General features: G+C 38.4%; 1 protein-coding gene across 1 annotated transcript in view; it reads right to left on the reverse strand.

Moving 5' to 3' along the window:
• LOC121738815 (acetyl-coenzyme A synthetase) overlaps positions 1-16047 on the reverse strand; it is a 38135-nt gene that overhangs the window by 17761 nt on the left and 4327 nt on the right. The window contains exons 2-3 of the mRNA XM_042131065.1: positions 11301-11496; positions 1272-1511 (exon numbers count right to left, since the gene is read on the reverse strand). Coding sequence (XP_041986999.1) covers positions 1272-1511; positions 11301-11496 — 436 coding nt within the window. The remainder of the gene's footprint in view (positions 1-1271; positions 1512-11300; positions 11497-16047) is intronic.

The following is a 16047-nucleotide window of genomic DNA, read 5'->3' on the forward strand; positions in this document are numbered from 1 at the left end:
GTGCAGCAGAAATCGTAATATTTTAATTTCGCCATAACATTAAAACCAAACGTCCAATTTTAATCATTCAAAGACCAAATATTATCTACATTAACTGTGCTTAGTAATGAAATAATTTATTTTGATAAGAATTATTGCCATGAGTAAAATAAAGGCATTTAAATGTAGTCCAAAAACATTTCAAGATTTTTTAATAAAAAAATGGTTATTGTGCCTCACTCAACATAGATAGGTATAGTGTGTCGCGGACTTTTTTGTAGATATTTAAAAGATCTACAATTACTTAGAACATTTTATGGTTCTATCTTTTATAGTTTAGGCAGCGTACGCGAAAAAAGTAACATTTCTGGTTGATTTTTTACACCTTGCGTCTGAAAATCCCAAATATCTTACGGAACCCTATTTTTTTCCAAAATAAAATTTAGCCTATGTTCAGCAGAATTAATGTAGGATTCCAATGGTAAAAGAATCTTTCAAATCGGTCCAGTAGTTTCGGAGCCTATTCAAGACAAACAAACAATCAAATCTTTCCTCTTTATAATAGTAGTGTAGATGGATGAACCCATTAACAGAGTAGACAGAATGATAGAGTATACCGACTTAGAACTGATGTTGAAATTTTTAAATTTGACGTTTTATGACGAAAATCGTCGCTAGGGTTGTTAACTTGTTACCTACGAATTTAAAACTATGACATATTCGATGGACGTGTTCCTCTTTGGTCGTATTGTTGTTTGTGTTTTGGCACATGCGATTAAAATTGTCAGAATCCAATTTTGAAATCTTTATTTTAAATATTTAAAAATAAATTATATCAGCCAGCGCGAGGCACATTCCGTTCATAATCCTAGTGAAACCCGACGAATTTGATAGATATTGAAACCTGTCCGTCTCTTTGCAGTCGAACTACTGGTCGTTATGTCTATTGTGCCATTAACGTCATAATATGAGAGAGACATAAGACAACCAACCTTGAATAGCTGTTATGTACGCGTCAATATTTTTATTACTCAGTAGTCAGTAGGTACATAGACATTCGACACAGATGGTGACCGGAACCTCATTGTGATGAAATTCGTTAATTACGTGAGATAAAAACTACACTCAGACTCTATCTACATACCGATCAGAAAAAGTTCAGAGGTTTTAGCAGAGGAAAAAGGCAGACAAACAGACACGTTTTAATATATAATGTTAGTAAGCCAATACAGATTGTAGAGCGTATACATGCTCTACAAACTAAATCTTTAGAGCCAAAAATCCCAACTAACCATACTCGACAGATCATCAGGCAACTTCCCGCAAGCCGTGACTCGCTTCAAGTGAGACACGACAATGCACTTTTCGATGGAGTGATTGAACTTGGTCTTCGCCTTCTGCATCGCATCATCGCACATCTGCTTGAGGTTCAGCAGCTTTTCCCCACGCCAGGCCCCATCTGCCGTCACCAGGACCTTGGCCTCGCATGCCGACATGCGCTCCGCGAGGGAATCGCACGAGAAACCTGCGAACTGTATGTAAATTGTTATTTCGAGATAGCCAGTAGGCCAACTACGAAACCGTTTTGAGACTCAAACAATCGACTGAGAATGCCGCGTGAGCCGCGTCCTGCTCTTAGCTCTAACAACGTAATTTCTCGTTTGTTAGAGTAGGACGCGGCATGCTCGTACGATTGTTTGAGTCTCAAAACGGTTTCGTGGTACGGCCAGTGGATACGGATTGCGTCCTATAGATTGATTGAATAACGGCCCATCCACATTCGACATCTCCACGTCACGATGTCGTCAACGTGGAACGGTGAAGTCGTGGCACGGTACGTTGACGTGACGTGAAAATTAACATCAACGTAACGTGAAAATGCACGTCACGGTGTAACAACATTTTATGTCTTATTTTTCTTAAATCTCTTTCTCCGTCTTTTTAGCAAAAGCAGGATACGTATTGTGCGGTCCCTATCTAGATAAGTAGTAAAGAATGTAGCAGTTTTACAAGGCATGGTGACGTACTTATGTTGCTACACCGTGACGTGCATTTTCACGTTATGTTGACGTAAATTTTCACGTAACGTCAACGTACCGTGCCACGTTACCGCACCGTTACACGTTGACGACGTCGTAACGTGGAGATGTGGACAGGCCTTTAGATACAAAATACGCCATGCTCTGTAGTATTCAAAATTGAATACTTGAATACTAAATACTACAGCAGACTTAGCATGGCCACAGTAGAAATGCTAAAGAATAGAAACGCTGACAGTCTTTGCGGACAAACTGACACTGACTTTCCTTTGTTAGTCCATCACCTTGTTTACTTTACCTTAAGAATACCTAAACCTTTCTATGGTGGCCATGCTAAGCCTGCTGTGCATGGCATTCTTTGAATCTGATTCAGTGAGCGTCTGTACAAACTAGAGCTGGAGTAGACTGTGGGAGAAACGTAATATTGTATTAGAGATAAAAGAGACAGCTATTGAAGAGAACTAGAGATCGCCCAATGGTCGAAATTCGACCTTAGTTTCAACGACCTTAGGACTATTACCTATATTTTGTAAAAAAATATTGACTTTATCATATTTTTTTCAAATCTGTCTCTGGGACTCAGCTGATCTCAGACTGGCCGTGTAAGCATTGTCTAACGGCGGTTCCCAATATTTGATCTATCTCTGGTTTGGCCCTACTAGAGATAGGAATAGCTCACATTAGACATTAGAGACATATATTTAATGTCAATTGTGAGCTATTACTATCTCTAGTAGGGCAAAACCAGAGATAGATCAAATATTGGGAACGGCCGTTATAGTATCTAAGATTCAATAAAAAAATATAATTCATTTTCAATTTGTCACCTTGTTGTCAACAGACTTCAACCATAAATAAAAGAGTATAATTCGTATGTATAGGCTTGTCACTCAAAAATCTGTCATTTTTCCTAGTGTGTGTGTTGTAGTGTGTGTAATGTTTTATTTGTAAAAAAAATGTATGATAAAAGCATAGTTTCAAAATAATATTAGCTCGATGCACTTTTTCACCATATAAACTATAACTGTGCAAAGTTTCATTCCCCATTTTTCGTCAAAAGGGATACAAAGTTTTTGGCTCACGTATATATATATATATATATATATATATATATATATATATATATATATATATATATATATATATATATATATATATATATATATATATATATATATACTAGATGTCCCGCGCGGCTTCGCCCGCGTAAATTAGAAATTTTACAGAATCCGTAGGTACATTTTCCCATAAAAAATATTTCCCCCGTTTTTCCCACATTTTCCTGAGTTTCTTCTGTCGTATTAGTCTTAGAGTAATAATATAATATAACCTTCTCGATAAATGATGAGTCTTACTCGATAAATGAGATCATTTATCGAGTAAGACTAAATAATGAGTCTTACTCGATAAATGAGATAGATATCTAACACTGAGATAAGTTTTTAAATCGGACCTGTAGTTTCTGAGATTGACGCGTTCAAGCAAACATACTCTTCAGGTTTATAATATTAGGTAGATATAGATTTTTTTTTAATTATCGCTTGACAAACTTGAGTCTCGATCTAAAAGACTATGAAATGGTATAATATGGTAGTGATGATGATGATAATGATGATGAAGAATGTAATTTGCATAGTAGCATATGCTTTCTGTTCTTAAAGCAACGCCGAAACTCCCAAACTTGTATCTATAAAGAATCAGGAATTCTCGCAGCACCTTCCGAACCACGGTATACCAGGTATATCTCGGTGCAAAATCTTACTTGTTGGTAGCATATGCTTAGAATACTTCTCACGAAACCGAAGTCACCACATGTTTCCCTATAAGTTTTGAGGAGTTCCCTCGATTACTTATGGATCCTTCATCAGATCACCACTTTTCTGAATATAATACCAAATTGGGATGATACCCTATATACCAAAAGAAAAATTTTGAAAATCGGTTAAAATTGTAGCCTATGTGTTATTTATTTAATATTTTAATCAGCACATGAATTGAATAACAAAATTTTTTTCAAATTAATCGTAGCACCATCTGTCAGGACAAACTAAAATTGAAATAGAATAATATTGAATGCGATGATAGCGCCGTCCGCCGGATCTAATGTAAAACATTCCAAAATCAACAACTCCTTATAAATAAGAAATTAATTGAAAAAACATTTTCCAGTAGACCAAACTGTAAATCTAAACCATTCTCGAATCTCCACGAACACACACAAAAAATTTCATCAAAATTGGTCCAGTCGTTTAGGAGGAGTTCAGTCACATACACACGCACACAAGAAATATATATATTAAGATATATTAAGATATATATATATATATATGTTCATTGACGTACGCCGCTAGTCGCTACATTTGAACAATTTATAATAACGATAGGTACATTAATCATTCTACGAATAAGCGTAGCGTGCCTTTACTGCCTTAGTAGGAAAGGTTTAAAAATTTTTTGTCAGGAAAGCATGCCTTTTTTACTTTTCTCATATTTTGTGAATTTAATCAAAGAAATGGAAAGTTTCTACTACTTTTTCCTTGTGGCCCGGGGGGCCCGTGTAATTGATACGGCATATACGGCGTTAGCTACGCCCCTGATATCTTAATATTCATCATTCATATAATCGTCTGTAACAGTTTCTTATGAAAATTATATTAATCAGTCGTTAAGAGAAGACGTTAAGAAATACTATGAAGAACTAAAATAATTGTAGTGTTTTCTCACAGGCCACTACAACTTGACACGAATTTTGGTCAAGGCCTAGCATGAGAGCCGCCCCAACCTAACATGCTACAATATAAAAACATATTATGCCTACCCACAGGCCACAACAGAATGTCTGTGTTTTATGATTATTCATTATTGAAAAAGAAATTCAACTCCGAAAAAAAAATTATTAAAGAAAAGTACCCATTATTATACAGTGTGTAACAAAAATAAGTGATAATACTTTAGGGTGTGTACGTGTTCCTTGTAGAGAGTTCACTGTGACAGTAGCAGCTCTGAAAGACGATTTTTTTTTCACTTTTGTATGGGCAAGGGCCCGAGCGTCACGAGTTTCCCCATATAAAAGTGAAAAAAAAATTTGGTCTTTCAGCGCTGCTACTTTCACAGTGAACTCTCTACAAGGAACACGTACACACCCTAAAGTATTATCGCTTATTTTTGTTACACCCTGTATATATTAAATACACAATATCTGAGTGTGGCCGTTAAATATTCATTATTCATACCTTTTTTTTTTTTTTTTTTTTGCGCCGAGAAAATGCTTTTAAGCATCTTGCGGGGGATGGGGTCCTATTCGCAAGTATGTGGGTCTCTGCTGCGTCCGAAGATGGTGGTGGACGTAGCCCCTACCCACTAAAAACTCGGCGGTACTCCACTATGCGCCTTGGGCGGGCCGCGGGATCGCGTGAGCCTACACCACGACTCCGCCGGCGAGCGCCTGCTGCTGCGCAGGCTCTTCTCTGTTGGGGCTTTTTGCCCTGCCGAGGCCAAGAGAGGCCCCAATGGGCTTGCATGAGCCATTTATGGCTTACGTTGCGATGCACAGGAGTACGTTGTGCATCGCGACCAACTCGGGGACTCGGTTCCATGGGTAACGGCATCCCCACGCCGCCACCCCGAGCTCCCCTCCTAAGGCGGAACATAGCGGTCATCATGGTTGATCGCCCGTCTTCGCCTAGGCCTTCTCGAGCGAAGTGAACCAAGACGCGCCGCCCTTTCTCTCACGCGCTCGGCCTCTTCCTTGGCGGAGATAACTGCTTCCGCAAAGTTCTCCACCGCCCGCCATTTATCTTGGCTCTCCAGCATTGCACGTATTAATGCTGAGAGCGTTGTGTCTTGTCCGGTAATATTTGTCATGTCCGTTCGATGGTTGTCCCATGCAGGGCACGTCGAAATCGTGTGTTGGGCCGTGTCACATGTCTCAATACAGTGGTGACAGGCTGTTGTCTCTTCCCGTTTAACTATCTCACACAGGTACCGACGGAAACAACCATGTCCAGTCAATACCTGTGTGAGGCGGAACGTCAAAGCACCAAACTTCCTACGCACCCATTCTTTTAGAACAGGACGTAGAGCTGATAGTATATCAATGCTGACTCGCGGTTGTTCGAGCCGCTCCGACCACAGATCGACTGCTTTATCATTTGCCGAGTTTCGCCACCGCTGTATGAGATCAAACGGTGGGATATTCCCCTCATCCCGTATAGATTGGCAGCGCCAGTAGACTTCAGCCAAGGCTAAGGCTTCTAAGTCCCAAGGCACACTTCCTGCTAATGCGCATGCGGCGTCTTTCGAGACGGTACGATACATACACTCGTATCGCCATTGTCCTCTGCAGCTTCCCGAGAACCAAACGATTTTCGGGGCGCAGGTTATCTGTCCATATGGGCGCACCGTACATTACCATCGACTTAATGACGCCAAGGTAAAGACGTCATTATTCATACCTACTACATCAGGTAATGAGGGCACGTCGGTTAATTATAAAATAGGTAGATCTCAAGACTTCTTGTGAATGTTTTACATAATTTAAAGATAATAATTGATAAAGCTGTTATTATTTATTACATTTCTTTATAATCTATATTTTATACATATAATAAAATCGTAAGAGACTCAATTCTGTACATTGAATATTTTTGAAAAATAATACTTGGAACGTAATCTACAATCGATATGGAAGCCAAAAATATAGTTTTTAGAATTTTTGTCTGTTTGTCTGTATGTATGTCCGGGATAAACTCAGAAAGTACTGGATGGATTTACTTTAAATTTTGCACTAATATTACTTAGAGGTCGGGTCAACACATCGGCTATATATTATTACGATATCTCCTAGGGTAGGGGGAAGGGGCTCAAGTTTCAATATTTTTAGTCTTTTTCTCATTTCGCTAAAACGGTGCGTTGTAGAGAAAAAAAGTTCGGTACATAATGAAAGCTCCGTGGTTTAGTGGTTAGAGCGTCGCTCTCGACTCCGGAGGTCGTGGGTTCGAATCCCGCGTTGGAAACATGTTATTTCCAAGTTTGGTTAGGACAATGCAGGCTAATCACCTGATTGTCTGACAAGTAAGATGATCCATGCGTCGGATGGGCATGTAAAAAGTCGGTCCTGCGCCTGATCTCTCGCCGGTCGTGTCGGTCTTCCGTCCCACTGGGTTATGAGAGTAAAGGAATAGAGAGTGCTCTTGTGTACTGCGCACACACTTGGGCACTATAAAATCACTCCTGCGTACCTGGTCTGGTTTCAATGAAACCGGCCACCGAAACCGGTGTGGGGAGTATTATATTATTTATTATTATTATCGACTAGGGTGGGGGGAGTGGCTCAAGTTTCAATATTTTTAGTTTTTTGCTCATTTCGCTAAAACGGTGCGCTGTAGAAAAAAAAGTTCGGTACATAATGAAAGCTCATAAAATTTTCTACAAATTTCTCCTTTTCACTTTGTATCTATCTCAACTCCTTGCCTTGCTATGAGCTTTTATCTATCTTATCTATACAGATTTCGAGTGTCGTTTGATTTATATGCAGCGAGCTTCGGCGCCGGTCGTTTCTTGTTGGGGGGGGGGGGGGGGCTGGGCCCCCCCAACCCCCCCCCCCCCCCCTCCTCCTTAAAATTTTTATTAAACAAAACGATGTCGCGTAGCATTTCTCCATTTTTAAGAAGAAATTTAAAAACTACACTAAACATACGGTTTTCGAGTGTCATTTGATTTGGGGGGGCGCAGCTATCTATACATATAATAAAATCGTAAGAGACTCAATTCTGTACATTGAATATTTTTGAAAAATAATACTTGGAACGTGATCTACAATCGATATGGAAGCCAAAAATATAGTTTTTAGAATTGTTTTCTGTTTGTCTGATTGTCTGTTTGTCTGTATGTATGTCCGGGATAAACTCAGAAAGTACTGGATGGATTTACTTCAAATTTTGCACGAATATTACTTAGAGGTCGGGTCAACACATCGGCTATATATTATTACGATATCTCCTAGGGTGGGGGGAAGGGGCTCAAGTTTCAATATTTTTAGTCTTTTTCTCATTTCGCTAAAACGGTGCGTTGTAGAGAAAAAAAGTTCGGTACATAATGAAAGCTCATAAAATTTTCTACAAATTTTTCCTTTACACTTTGTATCTATCTACACTCCTTGCCAGCGAGCTTCGGCACCGGTCGTTTCTTCCTTAAAATTTTCTTTAAAGAAAACGATGTCGCGTAGACATATTTCTCCATTTTTAAGAACAAATTTAAAAACTACACTAAACATACGGTTTTCGAGTGTCATTTGATTTGGGGGGGCTGTGCCCCCCCAAACCCCTCCCCCCACCATGGATCTGTTACTTATAACGAAATGGTGTCCTGGCGTTTGTATTGCGCCTAATTTCTCCTTTTTAGGAACAAACTAAGTCATCTATACATAATATAATAAAATCGTAAGCAACTCAATTCTGTACATTGAATATTTTTGAAAAATAATACTTGGGACGTGATCTACTATGCTGACGCGGACGAAGTCGCGGGCACCAGCTAGTTATTAAATATTACATAAATAAATTAATTATCTGTTACGTATAATGCACCATAGAACTGTATAAACAATATTAATAATATTAACTATTTAACATAATATTATCCGCTTTATACAGCGTGATTTAATAAACTCGCTCGTATGGCGTACCTACTTACTTACTAAAAACTTTTATACAACTTAATGTTAATAAATAATTAAATACGCTGGAGAGATGAAAGTTCCCAAATGTGTGCGCAATACATAGTACACTCTATATTCGTTCGGCCCACCTGATGGGAGAGAGTGATGCTCTCTCCCATCAGGTGGGCCGAACGAACTGGCGCAGGATTGACTTTGCAGTTTGCATGCCGTTTACGCATGGACGGCCTGTCCCACTCGCGTGTTTAGGTACCGAACTGTAAGTACTCCTTTAAAGAGGCAGATCACAAGGGACTGACAAGCGAGCGGTGACGCGCGCGCAAGAAAAACAAAGGCCTGAGCAAGAGAGATGTCACTATCAGTAACACTGCGTGGTAAAAAGAGACGTGTGATACATGACAGCAGCACTCTTTTTTTGACGTGCCGCACGTTGACAATTTAATCTCATAGAAGTCATGTTCAATCATGCTTGTGTAAGTGTATACGTACACATATTTTTCACACAGATGAAAACCAATTTCGGTTTCGTTTGACATCTCGAGACTGTTGCTCTATTCCGCTAGGTATATTAACTTTATGTTTAAATCACTCATTGACAGCCTTTGTGACGTTTGTGAGACGCGGTCAATGGCTTGCAACGCTGAAACATCAATTGTAATGTATCCGTCTTGCTCTTGCATAAATCCATCATAGAAAGGCAAGATATGCGAGGTTTTGACTAGGAGTAGTAGGTGCCTCTGTTATGTGACACAAACTACAAAAACATTTGTAGCATTGAAGTTGATTTAGATTTGAGACCAAAAATTTGCAACGTCAAATGAAGAGAATCAATTTAGCAGGACCCTAGACGAGCAATTAACGGCCGTTCCCAATATTTGATCTATCTCTGGTTTCTCCCTACTATAGTTTGTGCGTTTTAAGATGATATGGGTGACAGTTTTCATATTCCTTGCTACGGGTTTTTTTTACAAGAAAACAAAAAAATCAAAATGTAATAAATTATATTCCATTTACAAAAACAAATGTTTCCTATAATTAAAAATGAATAAAAACGAAAAGTTGCTAAATGGTTGGCATTTAGCAACTTTTTTTATTAATATAAAATTATAAATATTAACTGTAAAAATTATTGTTACGAAAACATTTCAAAAATGTCATATGCATGAAACGGAACTTATGTCAATAGAGATTGACTCTGCTGAATCGAAATCAAATCGATAAAAAAGGGCGGCCATCTTAAATCGCCGGCACCACTGAAATGTCAGTACGAAATCGATAATTTCGATTGCAATTCCTTTACGAAGTGATTCGATATTTTTAAATTATCGATTAATTTTTGTTAGGTAACTTACCTAGTATTGCCAATTATAATGTGTCACGCATATCATCATAAAACGCACAAACTATAGAGATAGGAATAGCTCACATTAGACATTAGAGACATCTAATGTCAATTGTGAGCTATTCCTATCTCTAGTAGGGCAAAACCAGAGATATATCAAATATTAGGAACGGCCGTTAATGAGCAATATCGCGATTGCGTTATATTATTGACCGTCTAGGGTTGATATTGAACATCGCGCGCCTTAAATCTAATTATTGTCAAATAAACTCTTCAATAAAATTAAAGCGCGATATTACACAATGAAATTGATCGTCTAGGGGCCGGCTTAAATGTAGATTTAAATATGAATTTAGGTAATGAATTGCTTACTTAAGAGCCCATATGACCCTAACTTGACTACATACTTTAACCTAGATCTCAAAATCTGTAAGGTCTAGAAAACTGATTTTTTGACACAAGTAACTTCAGTTCATAAAGATTAAATGCTCAAGACGAAAATACGATTACTCAAAAAATGCTCGATAGTTTCTTTTTTACAAAAAACCTTGTTTTAGACACATTTTTGCTTGGATCTTCGAAGTTTGCTGTCCTTTCTTTAATATTTTTTAATATCTAAAAAGGTATTGATAAAACCTAAATTTGCTCAAAACACTTTTTTCATAATCATTATAGTTCGTCTTTTATTCAAGTAAAACTAACTCGGCGATGATTCCGCGCCGTCCTTTTTCACCTGGCATATGAAAGACGGGCGTGAGTGTGAAGAGAGAAGGACGATGTTTGATTTTTAGAGTCAGGTGAGCTCTTAAACAATCTAGGTACCTTCTGCGTAGACTTGCCTAAGAATTACTGTGTAGACTCGCCTGAATTAATTACTATTATTTAAGTTACAAGTTTATCTTATGTTAACCTTTAACGCTAAAGTATGTAGATAGTGTAATCCAACTCTACAGTAATTGACTGTTAAAGCACTAAGCAGTAGAGAGCAATCCTTATGGCCTGTATCACCACTTCCTGCTAAGTGCCGGATAGGCTACGTACATCAGGAAGTGGTGATACAGCAGCCCTTAATCTCGCTAGCATCCCAGGTAGAACCTCAGCTTTAGTCTCTCAAATTGACGCTATAATATAATAAAAATAGTTCAACTTAATGTCTGGAAGAAACTGAGAGTTAGTCGCTGGCAAAAGGATCTGACTGGTACTCAAAATAACTAGTCACTTACTTGAATATCTTTACAAATCTCATAAATATAGATAATCTTACCACGACTGAATGCACAGCGCCGATCCTCGCGCAGGCCAGCATACACACAATGGTCTCCATAACCATCGGCATATAGATAGAGACCTTATCTCCCTTACGAATGCCATTCTCCCGGAGCGCATTAGCAAATTGGCACACCAGTGACAATAGCTTTTTGTACGTTATCCGACTGTAGTCGTCTGGGTGATTGCCTTCCCTGGTAACAAGAGAATATCATTAAAGACGTATCATAAAGATGTGATATTATATTAAACTAGTGATCCGCCCGGGCTTCGCACGGGTATAAAACATATTATAGCCTATGTAACTCACTGAAGAAATTATTAAAATAGGTTCATTAGTTTTTAATTATAAGTATTCATTACTACCCGTGGCCCGCATAGGCCGGTAAGTACCGCTGCAAAAGCTACTTCCCGCAATTTTTAAATCTGTAATGTCTTCGAAAATATTCATTTAAATCATAATATGCTGTAAATTGATTGATGACGCCCGCGACTCTGTTGCGCCAAAATTCGTTTATCGCGCGGGAACCGTACATTTTTCCGGGATAAAAAGTATCCTATGTCCTTTCCCGTGACTCAAAGTATCCCCATACCAAATTTCAGCAAAATCGGTTCAGCGATTTAGGCGTGAAGAGGTAACAGACAGACAGACAGACACACTTTCGCATTTATAATATTAGTATTTCAGCAAAATAGGTTCAGCGATTTAGGCGTGAAGAGGTAACAGACAGATAGACAGACACACTTTCGCATTTATAATATTAGTATTTCAGCCATGGGCGTACCGAGGGGCGGGCAGGAGGGGGGTGCAGCTGACAGACCTTTTTTGCAATGTAAGCGAAAAAAATCACGACGTAGTCGTCTCTTACTCGTCATAAATTTGCTCTTTTTTATGATTTAAGTATGTGAACCGCATATGAATATTTTCATGCTTGTAAAGGAGTCATATTATGTAAGTCGAGAAGCATTGGACGAATCTCTGTTCTGCGACCAAGCCTAGAACCAATATATAGTAAGTACTTAACAATTTGTTATGAGAAATGTGATGACGAATGACGATGATGATGACAATTACATAATATATCTACTGTCATTGAGATAGGACAATAGTTTGACTCGTAATCACATAATATAGTATATAGTATGTCATCTTATCACTTATCTCAATGTATGAACATGAAACTGTTACAGTGTTTGTTTCTATTATTTTACCGAGATAAAATTTCCTACTGCATTATGCATAATTATTATTTTTATAATGAAAATGGTTTATTATTATTGATTATTATAATGCCACCTGCTACGTAGCGGGTTTCTAGTAATATTTTTATAGTATTCAATATTTATTAGTTAGGTACTACACGACGCTTGCAACTCCGTCGCGCCAAAATTCATTAATTACGCAGGGACCGTACATTTTTCCGGGATAAAAAGTATCCTATGTTTTTTACCGGGACTCAATATATCTCCATATCGAATTTCAGCAAAATCGGTTTAGCGGTTTGGGCGTGAAAAGGTAACAGACAGACAGACACACTTTCGCATACATAATGTTACGTGCAAGGGTTCGAGGATGGGTCACTGGTGTGGCTGCATAACCCAACTCGCCGAAAAGGCAAATCTCCAAAGTTGCAGACCAAGTGGGACGGCCCATACAAAGTGGTTACCCGATTGAATGATGTGACTTACAGGATTCAAAAGCAACCAAGAGGGACATTCAAAGTAGTACACATAGACCGTCTGGCGCGTTACCATGGCAGTAACAATGATGCTCGGGACGAACATCTCTAAGAGGGGAGTAGTGTTACGGTACATGGTATACGGACACGTGGTGTCATCTAGCGACAAACCAGCGAAACTTACCGAGGGAGCACAGGCAACATAAATCCCCTACTCAATACTAGATGGCATGAGATGCGCAAGTACATACTCGAACCTTCTAGAAAAGTCCAACATTTTGTTTACGTGTTTACCGGTTTATTTTGTTTACGTGTTTAGTTGTTTACTTTTATTGTGGTACATGCTCGAGCCTCCTAGAAAGTTCCCACGGTTGTTTACTTGTTTACGTGAATCGGAAACTTTCTGGAATTCGTCTCGCCATATAAAAAGCCGCAGGCAGGCCCGGCAATTCAGTTCGGTTCGAGCGATCATCAAGGCGATTTCGGAGTGACAACAAGTGATCAATAGTGAGTGAACCAGTGAAACCTTCGACTTGGCTACGACCTAGGACAGTATATTTAGATAGTGCTTAGTGATTGGACCTAGTGATCAGTGTTTGGACTTAGTGCTAAGTGTTGTGACCTAGTGTGTGCTTGTGTGACCTAGACTTAGTGAATAAAGTCTTCAAGAGAGTCAGCAAGTCTTACTCTCCAAATCCTCGAACCCTAGCACGTAACAATAATATTAGCAATTTAGCAAGGATAATACTCGTATAATGTATAAAAATTTTACTAATTAATTAACAAAAACAAAAAGACAATAACGTTTAAAACCACCTCTCCACGTTAGCCCATATAATATTATGGGCTATCAGAATTCAGACGCGATTACAAACGTGTACCTAGAGTAGGGTTGCCATCCGTCTGGATTTCCCCGGATTTGTCCTAGTTTGAAGGGCGTCCGGGGACCGTCCGGCCGGGTTTTTGAAAACATTTCCATTTATAAGAAAAATAAGAAACGCTCTCAAATTTCTTCATACATTTTCGCCCGATCAAGAACGCGGCGAGCGTCGTAACCGCCACTGTGCGTGGGCAACACTGAAAATGTTTAGAACTGGCCAGTTAGAAACATTGCTAATGAATTCTTTTTTAAATTTAAATTTTAGAACTCTTTGGTAACCTAATGTAGTATATTACATTCATTTGTCACACTGAGGTAGTAAGTACTACGTACTAGAGCAGCTATTGCGAACAAAAAACATGTCGCACTTGAGGTATGAGCGGGGTGGGAGGCGGGGCGGTGATTGATATAGATCAGTACCGCAGAAGTGACACAGTTTTGTGCCTACACTCGAATGAATGCAGAATCTATTTGAGTAAGTGGATAAAATAAAAATAAAAATTCACTTTTTTATAAAATTTATAATTAATATGGATCCATAGTCCACTATAGCTAATTACCTTATTTAAATTACTTAAATATTTTCAAATATGTACCATAATAAAATTATTATAATGTACGCATGTATAATGTACGTAATATTTTAAATACATATTACCAAAATACAAACTCATCTACGTGAGTAAGTACGTCATTCCACAGCTTCATTCATCGTCGTCTTATCATAGATTTCTGATTCTGCCTACATTACAATCTGAATCTACTACTCTATGACAATGCAAAATGGCGCGCGTCTTCGCCTAGTAATTGAATGTTCGTATTTTAATTTAAATAATTAAATAAGAATGCTAATACCGATGAAATGTTATTGCGTTGCATTTGGAAGTGTTACTGGAATCATTTTTGCAGTATCTTAATTCTTAACCCACAACTAGGCATTTTTGCGACTTTTTTTGGTTTCGTTTTTGATTGTGGTACGTCTGGCGCGCAGAAGAGCTCGCGGGCGACTAAGTGCACTGCTGCTATATAGATTATGTTGAATGTGACCAAGCATTGCGGTGCGTTGTCGAGTCTAGTACGTAGTACATACTATGTCAGTGATTTGTCATTTGTTTTTTGTAAATTGGCGGTGAATATAAAACTCGAGTTACACGTGAAAATGAAGCTAACGCGAGAAAATGTTCGGTCAATGATTTATTATGACTTTCGTTGTGGACTCAACAACAAAGCTATGATAGGCTGCAATTAGCATTTCTTAATAAAGCCCCATCTCGTGCCACTATTTACAATTGGTTTAAAGAGTTTAAGCGTGGACGTAGAAATCTCAGTGATGATCCGCGTGAGGGACGTCCTTTAACAGCGACTACTGAAAATAACATCAGTGCTGTGTCAGTGCTGTGCGACGCATGAAAGAGGAAGATATACCTACCAGGACATACGGGCAAGCCTAGGCATTGGTATGAGACAACATTTAGGCGTCAGTAAGCTTTGTACCACATAGATTCCCCATACTTTAACTGACGACCAGAAACGCCTTCGCATAGACTGGTATCGCCAAATGTTTGATAAGTTCAACGGTGGTGACTCAAATGCTGTATTTGACATCGTCACAGGTAATGAAAGCTGGATATATATTGCTACAAACCCGAAACCAAAAGACAATCAGCTCAGTGGGTGTTTCTTTCGAGGATCAGCCAACTAAGGTAAAGAAAGGAATAGTTAAGGAAAAAAGATGATTGCCTCATTCTTCGGTCAGAAAGGTCATTTCGCGACAGTTGTGCTAGAAGATGAAAGGACAGTTTACTGCAGACTGGTATGTCAATCGTTGTTTGTCTGTTATTATGCCCCCATTATTGAAATAAGTATTAATAATTATAATATGTGAATATTCAATATTGTGATTTGTGATACGTGAATCGAACAATGATATTCTATGTTACTGTATTTTAGAAACTCATTGGAATCGAAGGTGTACAATTCGATTATGGCGAAAAAAATTTTTTTCTTGAACTGTTAATAGTCTATGGTCTTAACTCTTAAACTTAAGAGACTATAAAACGTAGAGCTAAGGTAAGGTCATCAATAATAGAGTCTGGCTAGCGAAAGATGATACTGGAAAAAGGCGGTAAATTAAAAAAATCTACGTATGGCAACCTTGTCTATAGTCGGAATTATAGTTTTGATAC

The sequence above is a fragment of the Aricia agestis genome, chromosome Z (assembly GCF_905147365.1).
Source record: "Aricia agestis chromosome Z, ilAriAges1.1, whole genome shotgun sequence".
NCBI classification, from domain to species: Eukaryota; Metazoa; Arthropoda; class Insecta; order Lepidoptera; family Lycaenidae; genus Aricia; species Aricia agestis.